General features: G+C 40.4%; 1 protein-coding gene across 1 annotated transcript; it reads right to left on the bottom strand.

Moving 5' to 3' along the window:
• Nucleotides 1-3,624: 3,624 nt before the first annotated feature.
• Nucleotides 3,625-3,993, bottom strand: LOC138902436 (uncharacterized). The gene has a single exon (XM_070190304.1). It carries the CDS (start codon nucleotides 3,991-3,993, stop codon nucleotides 3,625-3,627), a length of 369 nt encoding a protein of 122 aa, XP_070046405.1.
• Nucleotides 3,994-20,747: the final 16,754 nt, after the last annotated feature.

Raw genomic sequence — 20,747 nt, 5'->3', positions numbered from 1 at the left:
TATCGCCCACCGGCGTAGATACACAAACAGGTAAAACTAAGAACTCACGGGGAAAATCCAGATAATGAGTAAAGTACGATGATACATATGAATAAGTAGAACCAGGGTCAAATAATATAGAAGCTTCCATGTGGCACACTGAGACAATACCTGTGATCACGGCATCTGAAGCAACATCATCTGTCCTGGCAGGAAAAGCATAAAATTGGGTCTGACTTCCACCTGATCGGCCTCCTCCTCTTCTGAACTGGACCTTGCGAAAAGCGGGGATAATATTTCCTCATATGACCCAGCTCTCCACACTCATAGCAATCCCTCTCAAAAAATGATGGCAAGTTCTGAGGCGGACCTCGAGAACCAGAAAAACTACCAGAAGAACCTGGTACAGATGAACCCTGAACTGATGGTGCATGAGATGAACTCTGATCTGGAAGTGCACCAAGAGAAGACTGACTCTGTCGAGCACTGTATTAACCATGGCACCAACATTAATCGGATACCCAGCCATAATCGAAGCCACCGGGACTGCACGGGGAAGTGGGAGGTTGTTCTCATTTAGGCACGGATCAATGCGGTTGCACACAAATGTTTTCCACCCTTCTGCTTCAATATTTAGGGTGGCTCGAACTATGGGAAACCTTGATGTAAGCCACGGAGGTGTTGATCCTCGAATAGCCAAAATCTCAGCTAGCCACGGGCGAGCTGCATCACCTATAACAATCTTTTCCAAGTATTGGACTGCCTCCACTTCTTCAAATCCCACATAAGAGTTCAAAGCACAGGAGTCGAATTGGATTTTCAGATTTTGCACTTTTGTCACCTTGGTACCCTTCTTAATGTGAGCCACATTAGCATAAAATTCTTTAACCAAGTGCTCATTTGCATCGAGGACGCTTTGGATGAACGATTTCCATCCTTTTCTCTCCTGGAACTATCTGAGGTCACTTGGGTTGTGCTTTTCCAAATCTTTTATCAAGAATTGTCACTCAAGAGTGAGCGATCGCTGGGGTCACCACTCTCTAAATCTGTTGAAGGCAGTCAAGTTGACAAATTTGTCTTCCCACATCGCCATTCTCCTCGACCTCTCTAAACCCCCCCACTGTAGCATCACCCCATCTACCATCGTCCGGGACATCGTCATCATCATCAACATTGATTGGTGCAATCGAGCATGTGAGGAAGAGGGCTCAGAATCTGGGCTACCCTCTTCCGAACCTTCAGAAGAACTAGCAGCGGAAAATGACTCATCTACCAAGTGGAATCTACTCGGGACTTGTTGTGATTGGGCTTCTGGTTGTGCTTGCACGGAGTTACCCTCAGAAGCTTCCACATATGGGAGATACTCACCGGTCTCGGAGGGTTCAGGAACTCTGTTGGCGGTTGGTTTCTTGCCTATGGTCCTCTGAATGGCAAGTGGTAGGTTACTCTTGCCTCGGCCTTGGGAGGGTTCTGCCCTCCCTTTTGATATATCTCCTCTACCACGTGATCTAACCATCATCTACAATTCATAACAATAAGAATTAGTTAGAGTTCAGGTTCATAGGACACAGATATATGCATGATAGTTGCAGGCTAGTTGTGGAAAAATAGAAAAGGCAGTGCGGACCACACAAAAGTGAGTGTGGCCGCACAACCAAAAGTGCAGACCGCACAATTTTAAGTGCGGCCGCACAACCCCAGGTTCAAAATACTGGGTTCTCTGATCATTCATCAGTGCGGACCGCACAATTTCACTGCGGACCGCATATTTTTGAGTGAGGTCCACACAATTCAAGCACACAGAAGCCCTAAGTAAAGGACTGCGGATCGCACAAAAATGTGTGAGGCCGCACAATTTGAATTTCACGAGCAGTAAACTAGGGTTCATATAATTTTTTACAATTTAGACATGGTTTGCACGAATTGACAAGCTTAGTGGTCTACCCAGTCCCTAATTAACACATCCGAGGCTACCCACATGATTTTGAAGCACATATTAAGCACATTTGACATTTATAGGCCTAAAAATAACTAAACTAATCAAATAAAACAAGAACATAAATTAAGAAGAAAGAACAAAAATCTAACATGGATTGAACATACCAGTAAGAATCTAACTTGATAAAATGAGAGAAGCTTTAGAGCTAATGGGGTATGCACTGTGCTTGCTTAGGGCTTGAGATATCAGAGAGTGTATAGTGTGAAAAGTTATGAAAAGCCCTATTTATAGATTGACCCGTCGGGCCCAGAACTTACCTGAGTGCGGCCGCACAATTTTGAGTGCGGTCCGCACTCCTTACCTGTACCTTGGAAGAATTTCTGCGGTCCGCACAAGAGTGAGTGCGGCCGCAAAATTTATTCGGACCGCACAATTTTGTGTGCGGCCGCAAATTGTTAAGGAAATTTGACAGGCCAAACTTTAGAGACCATGCATTATTTTTTATCTTCTAGTTGTGCGACCGCACACAGAACTGTGTGACTGCAGAGTGATTGTGCAGTCCGCATAATTTTGGTGCGGTCTGCACTTTTGTGACACTTAGCCATTTTTTCTTGCAAAATCCCTGCAATGCACACCTATTCCTGCATACACTTCAAAACTAGTTAGCACAAAACAAAGCTATCTAACAAAGAAGAAAAACAAGAAAAAGAAAAAGAAAAAGGTACATGGGTTGCCTCCCATGAAGCGCCTGATTTAATGTCGCGGCATGACGCAGATTACCAATCATTTGAAATGAAGAACCGTCACAATATGACCATCATCAACCTTGCCAAGATAATGTTTAACCCGGTGCCCATTGACTCTAAACACCTCATCATTATTATTTTCCAACTCTAGAGCACCAAAGGGGGTTACATTCACCACTTCAAAGGGGCCACTCCATTTTGACTTCAACTTGCCCGGAAACATCCGTAACCGGGAATTGAACAATAGCACAAGATCACCCTCTTTAAATTCCTTGTTGTGGATGTACTTGTCATGGAGGTACTTCATCTTCTCCTTGTAAAGAGACGAGCTTGTGTAGGAATGATACCATAATTCATCAAGCTCATTCGATTGTGACATCCTTAGATTTGTCGCGACATCTCATTCAAGGTTCAACTTCTTCAAAGCCCACATGTCCTTATGCTCAAGTTCTACCGGAAGATGGCATGCCTTCCCGAATACTAACTGGTATGGAGATATCCCGATCGGTATTTTGTAGGTCGTTCTATAAGCCCAAAGAGCATCATCAAGTTTCTTGACCAATCCGTCCGGTTGGCATTGACTGTCTTCGACAAAATACTATTTATCTCCCGGTTGGAGACTTTAACTTGTCCGCTTGCTTGAGGATGGTAGGGGGTTGATACTTTTTGAGTGACACCATACTTTGTGAGTAAGGTATCAAAAGCCTTGTTGCAAAAATGCGAACCCCCATCACTAATAATGGCTCTTGGGGTACCAAACCTCGTGAAGATGTTCTTTTTCAAGAATGCCACCACACTCCTTGCTTCATTGTTGGGCAAAGCAATGGCCTCAACCCATTTAGATACATAATCCACCGCAACTAGAATGTAGGTGTTCCCACAAGAGCTAACAAACGGACCCATAAAATCAATACCCCACACATCGAAGATATCTATCTCCAAAATAGTGGTGAAGGGCATTTAGTTCTTCTTTGAGATCCCACCGGCCCTTTGGCATTCATCACACCGCTTGACAAGCTCACTAGCATCCTTGTAGAGAGTAGGCCAATAGAATCCACAACTCAAAACTTTTGTCGCCATTCTTGCTCCACCATGGTGATCACCATACAGTAAAGAGTGGCAAGCCTCAATAATACCCATTTGTTCTTCCTCTGGCACACATCGTCGGATCACACCATCGGTACATATTCGGAAAAGATACGGCTCATCCCAATAATAGTCAAGGCAATCCCGTTTAAGCTTCTTCCTTCGGTTTGAAGAGAACTCATTCGGTACAATGCCACTCACAAGATAGTTTGCTAAGTCGGCGAACCATGGTATCCCGGTCATTGAAACGGCTAGGAGTTTCTCGTCGGGAAATGAATCATTGATCTCAAGGCCGTCATGTGGCCTCCCCTCCTTCTCTAATCAGGACAAGTGGTCCGCCACTTGATTCTCGCTACCCTTGCCGTCTCTAATCCCTAGATCAAACTCTTGCAATAGAAGCACCCACCGCATTAGTCTTACTTTAGAATTTTTCTTGCTCATCAAATATCGGAGCGCCGCATGGTCGGTGTGAAAAATCACCTTTGTACACATCAAGTACGGGCGGAACTTTTCCATAGCAAAAACGATAGCAAGGAGCTCTTTTTCGGTCATTGTGTAGTTGACTTGGGCATCATTCATAGTCTTACTAGCATAATAGACCAGATGGAAGATTTTGTTGATACGCTGCCCTAAAACAGCTCCGACCGCCACATCACTAACGTCACACATGAGCTCAAAAGGCAAGCTCCAATCCGGTGTAGTGATAATAGGAGTAGTAGTCAACTTGAACTTGAGCAATTCGAATGACTTCATACAATCCTCGTTGAAATGGAACTTGGCACTTGATGAATCGGCGATATAACCCTGCATGACCCAAGAAGATCCTTACACCCTTCACAGATGTAGGGGAGTTGGTAGATCACCTTAATTTTGGCCTTGTCGACCTCAATACCATGCTTTGAAATTTTGTGGCCGAGGACTATGCCTTCTTCGACCATGAAGTGATATTTCTCCCAATTCAAAACTAAGTTTGTCTCCTCACATCTTGCCAAGACCTTATCCAAGTTGTTCAAGCAATCATTGAATGAATTCCCCACCATAAAGAAATCATCCATAAAGACCTCAAGAATATCCTCCACCATATCGGTGAAGATGGCTATCATACACCGTTGAAAAGTCGCTGGCGCATTGCATAACCCAAATGCCATCCGCAAAAATATGAAAGTACCACAGGGACAAGTGAAAGTTGTCTTTTATTGGTCCTCGGGAGCAATGAGAATTTGATTGTAGCCGGAATATCCATCAAGGAAACAATAAAAAGCTCGTCCGACTAACCTGTCAAGCATTTGATCAAGAAATGGAAGCGAAAAATGATCTTTCCGAGTGACTTTGTTGAGCTTCCGATAGTCCATGCACACTCTCCACCCGGTCACCATTCTTGTAGGAATCGATTCGTTCTTGTCATTGGTGACCACAGTCATGCCTTCTTTCTTTGGGACACATTGCACCGGAGAGGTCCACGAGCTGTCGAAAATAGGGTAAACTACCCCGGCATATAGCCACTTTATGATCTCCTTCTTTACCACCTCTTGCATTGCTTCATTTGACCTTCTTTGATGTTCAATGGAAGGTTTGGCATCCTCCTCAAAAATAATCTTATGCATGCAAAAGGCGGGGTTTATACCCCGAATATCTGCCAATGTCCATCCTATAGCTTTCTTCCTCTTTTGAAGCACCGCCAAAGTAGAATCTACCTGCATGTTAGTCAAGCAAGAGGAAAGAATAACAGGTAAAGTACAACATTGGACAAGAAATTCATACCTGAGATGTGAAGGCAATGGCTTTAACTCCAAAGTGGGAGGCTCCTCGATCGAGGGCTTTGTTGGAGGAGTCTTCTGGTTCTCAAGATCTAAAGATAATTTTCGGGGTTCATAAATATACGACCTCATTCCTTGTAATGCATTTACACATTCCACATAGTCATCCTTCTCATCATTATCATGATTAAGCAATACGGCCTCCAAAGTATCATCAACATTCATCATGGCACTAGCATCATCAACAATCACCTCGGTGACTAAGTCCACAAATGAACAAACTTCGTTGCTATTCGGTTGCCTCATAGATTTGCACACATGGAAAACCACATTTTCATCGCCCACCCGAAAGGTGAGCTCACCGGCTTCCACGTCAACAAGATCCTTCCCCGTAGCAAGAAAAGGTCTACCCAAGATAATAGGCACCTCATAGTCCACTTCGCAGTCAAGAATCACAAAGTCCGCCGGGAGGATGAACTTATCAACACGAACCAACACATCATCAATAATACCCAATGGTCTCTTCATAGTACTATCTGCCATTTATAACCTCATAGATGTGGGTCTTGGTTGCTCAATTCCCAAAGTTTTAAACACCGAGTAGGGCATCAAGTTGATACTCGCCCCTAGATCACATAGAGCTTTGGCAAAGTAGGCGCTTCCAATAGTGCAAGGGATTGTGAAAGCACCGGGATCTTTGTCACCAAATCTTTCATGAACTTTGCATAATCGGGTATTTGTTCCAACGCCTCAACCAATGGCACATTAATGGATACGCTCTTCATCATGTCAATAAACTTCTTGAATTGGTTCTCACTATTTTTCTTGGCGAGCCTTTGAGGGTATAGAGGAGGAGGCCTTGGGATTGGTGCCTTGGCCTTTGGCACTACCGGTTCCGGTATGTCAATCACGTGTTCCCTAGACGGGTTCACTTCTTCTTGGGTCTCCTCCGCACTCTCATCAATGTCAATTTTCACTTATTCATTAGCTTGAACCACATTGCTTGGAACCTCATCTTCTTGAACCACTACATCATAATTCATAATTCTTCTTTGATTTGAGGTGGTTGCATCTCCACCTCTTCCACTCCTTGTTGTTATGGCCATGGTATGTCCCGTGTTGTTCCCACCCTTCGGATTTACCACTGTATCACTAGGTAGTGCCCCCTTAGGACGAATGTTTAAAGCTTGCGAGATTTTCCCCAATTGAAGTTCCAAATTGCTGATTGAAGTGTTGTGAGATGCTAATTGAGCATCGGAGTCGGCATTTCTCCATAATTTGTTTGAACATATTTGCAATCCGTCCCATATCATTATTGGAAGAACTAGAACCTTGAGATGGATAAGGAGGCGGGTTGTTTGGTTGTTGATACATCTGGGGCCTTTGAGAGCCCGGCCACCAATTCCCTTGGTTACCATTCCAACCTCCTTGGTTGTTGCCTCCCCAATATTCTTGATTGTTGCCACCCCAATTGCCTTGGTTGCCTTGATTGTTCCAATTGCCTTGATTGTTGTTATTGTTCCAATTACCTTGATTATTGGTACCACCACTTCAACTGCCTTGGTGGATTTGATTGTTCCAATTTCCTTGATTTCCTTGAGATCACCATTATTGATTCGGGCCTTGAGAGTTGTACCTTTGCCCTTGGTAATTGTTGACTTATTGCACTTCTTCTTCTTGCTCATGATACAAATCACCTTGGTCATACCCACTATCATCTTGCATGAATTATTCCTGACGGCTTTGCCCTTGTTGACCTTTTTGTCGTCTCTTGTTCATCATCATATTTACACCTTTCATCGCATTCACTTGTTTTGGCCCTTGAACTTGTTGCAGTTGAGCTTTGGCAAACTGGTTCATTGTGGTTGTTAATTCTGCGATATCTTGCCCATGATCATGTAGTTCCTTGTGTAGGTGAATGACATTGGGGTCACCTTGCTGAACATTGTCCCTACTTTGCCATGCCGATGAGGTATCCGCCATCTCATCCAAAATTTCACAAGCTTCGGCATAAGGTGTGTTCATGAAGTTCTCGCCGGCGTGCTGATTTACCACACATTGATTTGTTGTATTGATCCCCCTGTAGAAGGTTTGTTGGATCATGGCCTCTGTCATATCATTATTCGGGCACTCTTTAACTATAGTACGATATCTTTCCTAAATCTCGTGCAATGGCTCATTGGGCTCTTGCTTGAACGCTAGAATTTCATCCCGTAGTGTAGCCATGTTCCCAAGAGAGAAGAATTTGGTAATGAATTTTCGGCCAATTCATCCCATATATGGATGGAATGATTGGGCAATCTCTCTAGCCAGTCCAATGCTTTTCCCCGTAAAGAAAAGGGAAATAGCCTCAACCTCAGCGCGTCCTCAAAAACATTGGTTTGCTTGCTCCCCCAACAAGTATCGACGAACCCCTTGAGATGCTTGTAAGCATTTTGATTTGGAGCCCCGATGAAGAATCCCCGTTGCTCAAGTAGTGTAAGCATCACGTTGGTGATTTTGAAGTTGCCCGCCCTAATACGGGGAGGGACTATAGCACTTGCATAACCCTCATTCGGAAACACCCGGTGCGTTGCCGCTCTTGGTGGATGTGGGGGAGGGACCAGAACATTATCATGAGGCGGTCAGCCTCGCCTATTTGCTTCGGGAAGAACCTCATCTCCTTGATCATAGTCCACTTCCTCCCCAATGGCAAATTACCAATGGGCTCATTGTTGAGAGCCATTCTCGTACCTATAAGCAATTCAAAAACAAAATTAGTGACTCGGAAGGAAAAGAAGACAAATCACACAAAAACCTAGATATATAGCTAAATTTGTTTAACTCCCCGACAACGGCGCCAAAAACATTGATGTCGCCTAAACTCACACAACAAATATATGTAGTGAGGCGATCGAAGCAATAATAAACCCCAACGCAAGTCGGGGTCAAATCCTCAGGGAGTTAGAATTGGGATTAGATATATATTTAGTGTAATTGTACGATATACCTTAGATTACACTTTCACATTCTCGTTTGTTGTTTCTACTTCTACTTTAAACTATTGATTGCAATTATAAAACTAGAAGATAATATTTTTGATTTTGATTGTTTTCCAAATTATAAAATATCTAGGGTCGTGACTTACACCTAGGTGGTTACCTAATGGGTTGTAAACTCTAGCGCAAGTTTCATTGGTCGGGGCTGTAATATAGCAATCACACGCAATTACCCACACTATACCTCTCGGTAGTTTGAGTGATTTTGCCCAATTTGGCTTTCTCAAGTCCAAATGGGTATTGCACAAAACAAGTGATAAATGATCAAGTCGGGTCTTACTATCTCTAGATTCAACCCTTTAAATTGGGGCTATCAATTTCTTGAGTTCACCCCAATTTCTTGTTAGCCAAGTTTTTCTAGACTTAGTCTCTCTTTCTCAAGTAGAGACTAAGTAATTAGGCATGAATCAATGTTTGCAACCATTAATTCTTGAATTCAAGCAAGAACTAGGCTAAATATCACTAACCCAATCACAAACAAGTCCTAAATCAAACACCCATTAAGTAACCACACTAGGGTTGGGCCACAACCCTAGCTAGAAATTTAGCTACTCATGAAAAATGAAGAAATACAAGAAGAAATTAATATAGAATGCATAATAATTGATTAGGGAAAGAAAATCTAATGTTTAGAAGCTAATCTAGTACAATATTACTCAAAACAGTAAAGAAAAACGGCTCAAGTGCTCTCCCAAAACAAAACTTACCATAAAAATGACAAAAATGTTCTATTTATACTAAGCTGAAAATATTTGACAAAAATGCCGCTGCGGAGGTTGTGCGGCCACACAATTCTGTGTGCGGTCCGCACTCTGAGCCTGACTGGTCACGATCGCAGAATTGGTCTGTGAACCGTAGACCAGTCGCAGAATGAGGCAGAATCGCATATGCGACCGCAGAAGAATTATGCGGTCCATTTTGTGAACCGCAGAAGAATTATGCGGTCGCATATGCGACCACAGATCTGCGTCAGGGCTTCAATTTTTCTAATTTTTAACCCGACGCTATTTCGATATATTGAAGTAGAGGGACTCTTTTGAAGCAAAAATCTGATATTTTAGAGAGAAGTGAGAGTGTTCTAGAGAGAGGGGGAACCCTAGGCTAATTGTTCATCAATCCTTGCTCACGGCTTGGAGAATTCACAAGGAAAACTCACAAGGTCTTCATCCAAGAGGTAAGGTTCAAACCCTAGTCTTCAATTTCGAGTATGGTTATAAGATGGGTAATTTGGGAGTATGATTTATAGGTATGGGAGTTGTAATTTATGCATGCATGTAGCTTTGAGGATGGTGGGGAGGAAATTTAACTAGTATGAGTAAACTCTTGGTGTTGAATTAGTTGTGGAGTGAAGGAAATCTTGTGGAAGAACTTTGTAATCAAATTCACACACCTAGTGTTTGACAAAATGCTCCAATGAGCTGATACCATGAATATCTTCCTAATTTGTGTTCAATTTTGCTATGTCTCTAAATAGATCGAAGTTTCTAGGATTTTCGGAACTGTGTAGTCAATTAAGGGAAGCTCAAAGCGAGGTATGAAGGCTAAACTCTTTTGTTTTGGTATAGGAACTCCCCTGTTATTACAAAACTCCATCGTGTAAAGTTCGGACATGGAATGCTATTGATGTGGAGTATTCAAACTATTAGAATTGATGCCCGATTGGCATAACGTGTTAGAACCCTCGTGTGTTAATGATTCTCTATTTTTGACTTAATCATGTTATATCCCTTCGGGAAGAAGATCTTGTATGAAATCAATGGGATTAAACACTTATTTCTCATATGATGAAACTTTATGAATTTACACTTGCTAAGGCCAAAGGTGCCAAACAGTTGATTAAAAGGGGAACTCTTTTGTACATATTATTATCATTTTGGGAACTCGAGCTGTGGCATCGTGGTTACACCTCCACCCTCATACGTTGGGGTAAGGCGGCGGGGTCGCTTTGTGTAGAGTTGTAGTATTGTGATTACACCTCCACCCGCATACGTTGGGGTGAGGCGGCGGGGCCGCTTTGTGTAGAGCTGTGGTATTGTGATTAAACCTCCATCCACATATGTTGGGGTGAGGCGGCGGGGCCGCTTTATGTATAGTTGTGGTATTATGAATACACCTCCACCCGCATATATTGGGGTGAGGCGGCGGATCCGCTTTGTGTATAGTTATGGTATTGTGATTGCACCTCCACCCGCATACATTGGGGTGAGGCGGCAAGGCCGCTCTGTGTAAAGGTAGTTGTAGAGGATTCCCGACTTGAAATTTATAAGCATTATTGGAAGTTCTTAATAAATTTGCTTTGACTTTTATGGCTACATAAGCCCTATGATTGTTACCTTGATTCATCATATTCATGTTGTATTTCCAAGTCCTTGAGTAGGTGTTTTAGTTTTCATACTAGTACTATTCGATATGTACTAACGTCCATTTTGCCGGGGGCACTGCATCTTTAATGGATACAAGTGGTTCCACATCGGAAGACATTGACCAGTGATAGCGGTACACTTTTTCCAAGCTGACTTGGTGAGCCCCACTTCATTCCGGGGTTGTGCATCTTTTGTTCCGTGTGTATTATGTTTTGAGCTATAGCCCGAGCCTTGTTGTTGGCACCATCATTGTACTCTTTTATATCTATTAGAGGCTCTGTAGACATATTGTGGGTTGTGTATTAGTGTGGAAAAGTTAAACTAAAGATGTCGTAATTGTATCTCATGCTTCCACTGTAAAACTATGGTTGTGAAATGTATTGTTTTAGAGACTTATAAATGAAGTAACTAATAGTGATGGAACTAGTGTTGTTCATGAACCCTCGTGGTATTAATTAATGAAGTTTATATTCTCTTTATTTATGGGTGAGTTTGGTAGAAGGAACGCACTCCCCGAGGTCGAGGCGTGACAGTTCACTTCCGATAGAAGGACGAATCGTGGTCGGAGTAGCCGATCATTGCCGGAGAAAGAGATGTCTAGGTCCTGAGATTTAGCATCTCCCAGGTTATCCGATTACAACTTTAATATCATCTTGGTAGAATTGGTGTCAGCAATGAGGAATATTAAAGAAACTCGGTTCCTGAAACTAATCCGATCAGATCCTAGCCAAAAGTGTGAATTCGATGGGACTCACGGCCATAGGATTGGGGACTGCCGACATCTTCATGAAAAGGTGGCGACATTGTTGGAGAATGGTCACCTCAGAGAGTTTTTAAGTGACCGTACCAAGAACAACTATGGTAGAAACCGGGACAAAGCAGAGCCATCAAAGCTGACAGCAGTGTCACCTCGGATGACAATCAACATGATCTTCGGAGGGGACAAGGTTAATAGGGTGACATTTTCGGCAGCAAAGAAGACGAAGATATCGGTGACTCATGGCAAGAGAATCCGAGAAGTCTCAGAAGACAACATCACCTTCACAGAAGAGGATGTTGATGGACTTCTTCTACCTATAATATGATACTTTGGTAATTTCTCTCAATATTTTAGATTTCAAAATTAAGCGTGTTTTGGTTGATCCAGGAAGTTCGGCCAACATCATTCAATAGAGAGTTTTAGAGCAAGCGAAGTTAACCAGAAACATCATTCCGGCTATAAAACTTCTAGCTGGCTTCAACCTAACAAGTGTGATAACCCAAGGAGAAATATTTTTGCCCACACATGTCGAAGGTGTAACAAAGACCACCATGTTCGAAGTAGTAGATGGAGACATGGGCTATAATGTAATTCTCGGAAGGTCGTGGATACATGAAATGAAGGTCGTACCTTCAACCTACCATCAACTGTTAAACTTTCCAACACCAGAAGGGATCAAGAAGATCAAAGGAGATCAACCAGTAGCAAGGGAGATGAATGCAGTAACCGTTTACAGCAGCAAGGGCAAAGAAACCAGCAAATAGCAATTACAGGAACCGGTGCCTTCTCCCGTCCCAATTGAAGATGATAAAAATGAGGAGTCATCGGAATTTATCAGGTATTGAGGTCTTTTCAAGTACCGGAGGAGATAGATGCAACTAAGTCAACCGCAGAATATCTCAAATAAGTGACTTTGTTCGAAGAATTTTTGGAAAGGAAGTTCTATTTAGGAATGGGGTTGAGTCCCAAACGCGGGATAAAACTCTTAGATTTTCTTAAATCTAACATTGATTACTTTTCATGGCCCCATTTAGATATGACACGTATTCCATTGGAGGTGACGGTCCACAAATTATGTCTAGATCCAAACTTCCCTCCGGTAAGGTAGAAGAAATAACTGATAGAAGAGGTCAGAAATAGGTTTGTTAAGGAAGAGGTAATCCAAATACTCAATATTAGTTTGATTCGAGAGGTAAAGTACCCGGAGTGCCTAGATAACATAGTAGTAGTGCCTAAAAAGAATAACAAATTTAGAATGTGTATAGATTATTAGAATTTAAATAAGGCATGCCCGAAGGACTTTTTTCCATTGACAAACATTGATCAAATGATTGATGCTACGACCGGGAACGAGTTAATAAGTTTTCTTGATGCTTATTCCGAGTATAATTAAATTAGGATGAACCTGAAAGATCAAAAGAAGACTTACTTCATCACAAACTTTGGCACATATTGCTATTACGGGTGGGCATAATACTGGCCGAATCGAAAAAACCGGCCGAACCATAAATTTTCATTTATCGGTATATGTTTAATTGGTTATTCGGTCGGTGTGCAGTTTATATATTATTAAATTTTGGTATTCGGTGCGATTAACGGTTTTGGTATTTCGATTTTTGGTTAAACCGAAAAACTAAAGTTTTGGGTATGAGAATTGAGAAATATATAGGATATTAATAATTGGGTTTTGGTTATCACTTTTGAACAAAACATATGGGCTCACCCACCTGGCCACCTCCTTTTTAGCCCAATTTATCCAATACCCGTCCACAAATCCGAAGCCCAATTTACCTAATACCTGAATACCCTACAGTCTAGACTTACGTTACTTTCCTAATCCTACTTCGTTAGAAATTAAAAATTGTCTTAGTTCTAATTAGGGTTCTTGACTTCTTGAGTCCCAACTTCCTTCCTCCTCTGTGCCGACTACCGCTCATCGCCTGGTGTGACACATTCTTCCTCTCCTGCCGCTCGTCGCTTGTCGCTCCTCCTTCATCCTCAGGTTTCCCCTTCTTCTGAGTTTCTTTTCCCAAGTTCCCTCTTTCTTCTAAGTTCTAATGTGCATAAATTTGCAGTGCATAAAAAGAAAATTGCAATGTGCATGCTATTAAAATTATAGTATGCATAAAATTTATCTTTCTATTATTATTACTTTATTAGTGTTACTAGTTTCTTTCAACTTTCAATTTTTCTGGTCTTGTTTATAGTATTTATGCGTGTTTGCCTCTGACTTTTAGGACTCTTTCGAGTTAACATTTGCCAAAAAGAAGTGACAATTGCATCTTTTATTTTTTGCCTCTGTTTTTACTTCTTTTTTTTATTAAACATTATATTCTATTGATATTCAAAAAATATGTACATTGGAGTCCAAGGAGCAGCTTTGACAGGCTACTCTAGATATACATCACATTCTGCTTCTATCAATTCATGTGTCTATCTATCCTACACTATAAAATTTTCATACAGACACTTGTTTCATAACAAACTACAGTGAGGATTCCCTACTGTACTTTCTAATTATCTATGGAACCCAATTCAGCTGGTGCAATGCTTCTTTCCACTTGACTATGTCCTTTCCTCTGACGTGTAGGTGCAATACTATCTTCCTAAAAGATTTGGGAATCATCAAATTTAGCTTGTTCAAATTTGATCTTGTTTCTATCTCTCCAAATCAATACAACAGTCATGGCAAACACACATCTAGTAATTGCATTTGTTCCTGTTCTACTCTTGGCTTTCTTGCATGCCCATTTCAATTCTATTTTCCAATCACTAATTCTCCTATTATATCCCAACCATGAACATAGTCTAGACCACAACTGCTTTGTGATGGTGCAATCAAAGAACAAGTGGTTAAAGGACTCCAGGTTATGTCCATAGAATGCACAAGCTGCAGGAATTTGGATGCCAATCTTCAATAGTCTTTCCACTATAGCTAGTCTCTGTTGTGCTGCTAGCCATAGAGTGAATTTGTATCTGGGGTGTATGTTGGTATGCATCATCAAACTTTTCCATTCAGCTCTGGGATATGTTGGTATCAGCTTCAAGTACATCTCCTTTATCTAGAACTTTGTATCTGTGCACATTGACTTTAATCTGCTATGGATTTCGCCTTGAAGTTTCTGGTGCTCCATAATCAATCCTCTGCCATCTAGTATCTTCCTCACTACCCAAGATGCAGTCTTGGGTGTAGCCATTTTTCCATGTCTCTGTTCTTTATATAGAAGCTATGCACCCATAGTATCCATAAACAATCCTTCTTTCTTGTTATATCCCACAAATATTTTACGATTGCTTCTTTGTTCCACAGTTTGATGTCCAGTATATTGAGCCCTCTAGCAACTGTAGGACTGCATACTTTATCCCATGCCACTAGTGCTCTCTTAGAGATAGTAGCAGTACTAGTCCATAGGAAAGTTCTGCATATTGCCTCAATTAGCTTCATAACCTTCTTTGGAAGAACAAAGAACTATACCCATTAGGTTTGAATGCCAAAAATAACAGCCTTTATCAGTCACATCTGTCAGCATAAGATAAAAGCTTAGCTAGCCAGCAGGTGACCCTTGCAGTTATCTTCTCAATAAGAGGTAGATATTGCTGAACTGATAGCTTTTTAGAATCTAAAGGAATCCCCAAATATTTGAAAGGAAGCTTTCCTTCAGTAAAGCCCAATGTTGAAAGAATTTTCTATTTCACAGTTAATGAAATTCCAGCCGTATATATATATATATATATATAGCACTTTTATCCACATTTGCCTGCAAGCCAAAAACAACTAAGAATTTGGGAAATGAAGCATTAAGGATTCTAATAGACTCAATATCAGCTCTGCAATACATCAGGAGATCATCAGCAAAATAGATATGTGTATTATTTAACTTCATGCACCTAGGATGAAAGTTAAAATCTCCATTCTTATGTAATTGACCCAGTTCTCTTCCTAAATACTCCATTGCAATGACAAATAAGTATGAAGACATTGGATCTCTTTGTCTAATCCCCCTTCTGCCTTTGAAAGGTTTGATCATTCCTCCATTTAGCACCAAGGAATATGACATTGTAGCAACACCTGCCATTATCCATTGCACAAACTTGAAGGGAAAACCAATATCAACAAGCATTCTTCTGAGAAATCCGCATTCCGAAGTATCATAGGCTTTCCTCAAATCCACCTTCAGCACACATCTAGGAGAGATACCTTTTCTGGAGTATCCTTTAAATAACTCATGATTGAGTAGTATGTTATCAATAATACACCTCCCTTCAATGAATGTTGATTGGGAATGTCCAACCAAACCATCAAGAACAGTTTTGATTCTTCTAGTAATGACTTCAGAGATAATCTTATACAATATGGTGCAACATGCAATAGGCCTATAGTCCTTGACTGTTGAAGTTGCTGAGAATTTAGGTACTAAGATGATGGCTATAGTATTGATCATTCCAGGCAGGCTACAGGTAGTAAAAAAGCTCTTCACAGCTGCAAAGATGTCCTTCTTCACTATGTTCTAGTTTATAGTAAAGAATTCCACAGGAAATCCATCAATACCTGGTGCTTTGTCTCTAGGCATCTCCCACGCTGCAGTAGTGATTTCCTCATCAGTTACTTTCTGAATTAATCCTCTCTGTTGTAAAATAGTTAAGCATGGTCCATCCTTGATTATAGTTGTATTTGCACAAGGCATTTCAGTAGCACAGTCTACCATCAAGGACTTAAATACTCTGATGAATTCCTGCTCAACTAATTTTGGATCAGTTACCTTCATTCCTGTGTCAGTGTATATAGAGGTTATACTATTCTGGCTGGATCTAATCTTCCATTGGGTATGGAAGTATTTTGTATTTGCATCACCACACTCAATCCAGCAGGCCCTGGACTTCTGCCTCAGCACTTGTTCCTCAACATTGCTCCATTTTTCAATGTCAGCTAGTGTGTCTTTCTCTAAGTCAAACAGGTTATAGGCTAAAGGATCCTGCTGAATCTGGTCCTGAACAATAATCAATCTCTCTCTTGTCTGCTCAAGTTTTTGTTTGTATGAAGCCATATAAGCATTATAATCTTGCAATTACACCTTCATAGACTTCACCTTGCACCAGACCTGTTGCATAGATGTGCCATCATAATTCTGATTCCGAATATGCTGAATAATATTCTGGAATTGTGGAAGTTCCATGACATTTGTGTATAGTCTAAATGGTTTAGGATGTAATAGTTTCTGCCCACCACATTTGATTAGGATAGGGAAGTGATTAAAGACTGTAGGATTTAAGAAATCTTCCTCCACATGACCATATTGTTGTATCCACTGATAGTTTCTCAAAGCCCAATCTATCTTGCTATACACTCTTGAACCAGTGCCTTGTTTGTTTGTCCAAGTGAAACGTCATCCTTTAGCTCTAAGAGGAGTAATTTGTAGAAAATCAACCACATCTTTGAATCCTTATGTTTCAGTAATGATTATAGGGAACCCTATTCTATCTTCAGAAGATAGAACATTGTTAAAATCTCCACTAAGAAGCCATGGCAGATGAGCCTGCATATTTATCTGTTTAAGATCCCTCCATAAAGTCTCCCTTTGATGGCCATCATTCTGGGCATATATGATACTGAGATATGTGGTAATTTGAGTTCTGGTATCCTCCACTAGACAATGGATGAATTTATCTGTAGTTTGAATAATCTGAAGTTGTATATGTGCTCTCCACATAATTCAAATTCTACCATTTACAGCATAAGGATAGTTACAGTAATCATTTCACCCCTGAGCAATCTGTTTTTGTATTTTCTTACCCTTATGTTCTTTTACTCTGGTTTCAATACACCCCATTATATCTACCTTATTTTTAGCCAGAAAGGTCTTTACCTCCTTCTGTTTATGGGCCTTGTTTAGGCCCCTAGTATTTCAAGTGGCAATGATCATTTAGGGTTGTGATTTGGAGAGAATGTTGAACTTGGATCCTCCTGTTGCCCTCTACTCCCATCATGCCTTAGCTCAGCAGCTACCTTCCCTTTATCATTGCAAGTTAGCATTCCACTCACAGGATTGCAGCATGTGTCATTCTGAAGGTTAACCCATTCTTTGGTCTGACAAGGCATAAGAGTATTTTGCTTTACATGCTCTATATTCTCCCTAACAATCTCAGTGCAATCAGGCTCATGAGCAGGGTTTGCTTGCAGGGCTTCCTTCCTCTGTGGCTCTGGATCTTTTTCAGCATTCATTTCTAGATTTTTCAACAACGATGTTTGCTTCACAGTCCTAGCTGCCTTATTTGCTCTTCTTATCTTCCTTCTTGGCTTTCCCCTTTCTTGGTTATCCTCCTCTTCATTACAGCTTTTGTTGTACCGGTAGTCAAAAGAATCATGACCAAATTTCAGATAGTCATTATAGAACACAGGCCTCCAATCATATTCAATAATCTACACCATAGGGCCAAAGGATATGCAGCATCCACCTCCACAAGAACCCTTGCATAAGATATCTTCTCATAATGAGCAGTGAATTTATCAGTGTATAGGGGCTTGCCTACTACACTGGCCATTTTGCTTAGAGCCTCAGTCGACCAATATCCTACTGGTAACCCAGGGAATCTCACCCAAACCGGCACTATGCTTAGTATGTCTTTGCTGAATGAGAAATTAATTTCCCATAGCCTTAGCACCATTGGTTTGTTCCTATAGGTATATGGCCCTTACTGGAGAACTTGGTCCCTATCAGCTATGGTGTGAAATTTGAAGATATAATATCCCTTAGAATGAATTAATATATGAGATTATGTAACAAAATTCCACACATTCATAACAAAATTCTTCATAGATTTTTCATAAGGATTCTCTACGATTATGTACCCAATTAGAGAGGTTTTACAATAATCTTCCTGAGATTGTAGATCTCCCTCGTTCAATTTGACAATTCGTTTACCATCTCTATCAATTGGAGGAACAAAAGACAAGGGTTTACCCATTTGTGAGTTGTGATTCCCTCATACAATGTTAGCTGTTGTAGGAGTTGGCTTTACCGATCCACTCGCTTCAGAGTACTGTAATCACCGAGTTGCATGTACCGTTGTTCCTTCCGCTTTGGCAGGTTGAAGTTGCAGAGCACCTTCAGAACTACTAGTTTCATAAACTTCCTCTATCGATTGGTATTTCTGTGGTAGAAAGCTCCCAAATGTGAGTGGTGGTAATTCCTTTTGTATGCTATTTGCTGGAGTGATTAACTTCCCTGACTGTATATTAGTGTCATGCATAGTTTTTCGGTGACGAACCATCATTTTTCGGTCACAATTGCATTCCTTGCTATTGTACACCGAGAGCAACGGTATCGTTTTCTATTCTTTCTTAAATGTCCATTGGCTTTGCTTTTGTTCTTTTGAAATAAAAGTGACAATTGACTCCTTAAACAAACAATCAACTTGATTTATGCGAATTGCAACATGTTTGATTTATATTGTATACCAGTTTGTATTTTTAATTCTGTTTTCATTTGATTTTGTATAGATGGCAGAAGTAGAAAGTAGAGTAAGCGAGGTGGGTTCATCTGAAAGTGAACCTACTTTTTCACCTACAAATTCAGTTGAAACTAGTCAATATCCAAAAAAAATCCATACAATCTAGATCAACCGTTTGGGATCATTTTGAAAAGTTTAAAGATGATAATGGAGTTGATAGAGCAAAGTGTAAATATTGTGGTCGTGATTATAAGGCCGATTCACGATTGAATGGAACAATATCATTGAATACACATTTAAAGAAGTGTCCAAAAATATCAAGAAAAGTTGATAATACTCAAACACAATTGTGTTTACAAAAAATGGGCAAATGGATGGTGGGGTGCTTTGAAAATTTGATCAAGAACTAGTTATGAGGGCTTTAGTTGAGATGGTAATTACGGAGGAATTACCTTTTAGCTTTGTTGAAAAGAAAGGGTTTAAGAAGTTTATGTGTATAGCCCAACCTCTATTGAATGTTCCTTCTCATAGGCCAATTACAAGGGATTGTTTTCAAGTTTACAGTGAAGAGAGACTTAAACTAATGAAAAATTTAAGAGAAGTAAAACCAAAAATTTTTCTTACCACAGACACATGGACTTCGTTACAACGAATTAACTATATGTGTTTGACGGGTCATTTTATTGATAGATATTGGGTATTGCATAAACGGATACTAAATTTTTGCCCTATCTCTAGTCTTAAGGGTGACGAGATGGCAAAAGTTATAGGTAATTGTTTACTTGAATAGAAATTGAATAAGGTATTTATTGTTACTATTGATAATACTTCTTCGAATGATGTCACGGTCAAAGAATTATCTAAACAATTAGATATGTGGAAAACTAATTCGATGAGTGGTAAGTATCTTCACGTGAGATGCATGGCTCACATACTTAATCTAATTGTGCAAGATGGTTTGAAAGAAATTGATATTTCTGTAAAACATATTAGACGAGTTGTAAGGTATGTGAGATCATCTCCATAAAGGGCCTTAAAGTTTAGGGAATATTGTTCATATCAAGAGGTAGAATGTAGCAAAATATTGTGTTTGGATGTTCCTACTAGGTGGAATTCCACCTACTTGATGTTGGAAACGGTGCAAAACTTTGAGAAGGGCTTTGCCAAACTTTATCTTTTTGATGATGGATTTTCTACTCATCTTTGTATGCATGTTTTTGAGGATGGGAATGTTGTAAGTCCATTTGTATGTGATGATTGGGTGAATGTGAGAAACGTGATAAAGTTTCTTGAAAGATTTTACGAGCTCACCGAAAAAGTTTCAGGTTCACGTTATATCACTTCTAATTGTCATTTTGAGGATATATATGAGCTTGATAGTCATTTGAAAACTTGTTTAGCTACTGATGATACTAATTTGAGTAAGATGGCGGGGAAGATGAAAGAAAAGTGTAAAAAATATTGGGGTGAACCTGAAAAGATGCATAAAATGATATTCATTGCTTCTGTATTAGATTCTCATAACAAATTAGAGTATGTTGGTTTTGCACTTGAGGAAATGTTCGGGGAGGAACCAGGGAAGAAAATAACTGTTGAAGTGGATGCTTATTTGAATTCTTTGTTTGGGGAA

Source organism: Nicotiana tomentosiformis, chromosome 12 (assembly GCF_000390325.3).
Source record: "Nicotiana tomentosiformis chromosome 12, ASM39032v3, whole genome shotgun sequence".
In the NCBI taxonomy this organism is placed as follows: domain Eukaryota; kingdom Viridiplantae; phylum Streptophyta; class Magnoliopsida; order Solanales; family Solanaceae; genus Nicotiana; species Nicotiana tomentosiformis.
The sequence above is the reverse complement of the archived record's forward strand: the minus strand, read 5'-3'. Positions and strand labels throughout refer to the sequence as shown.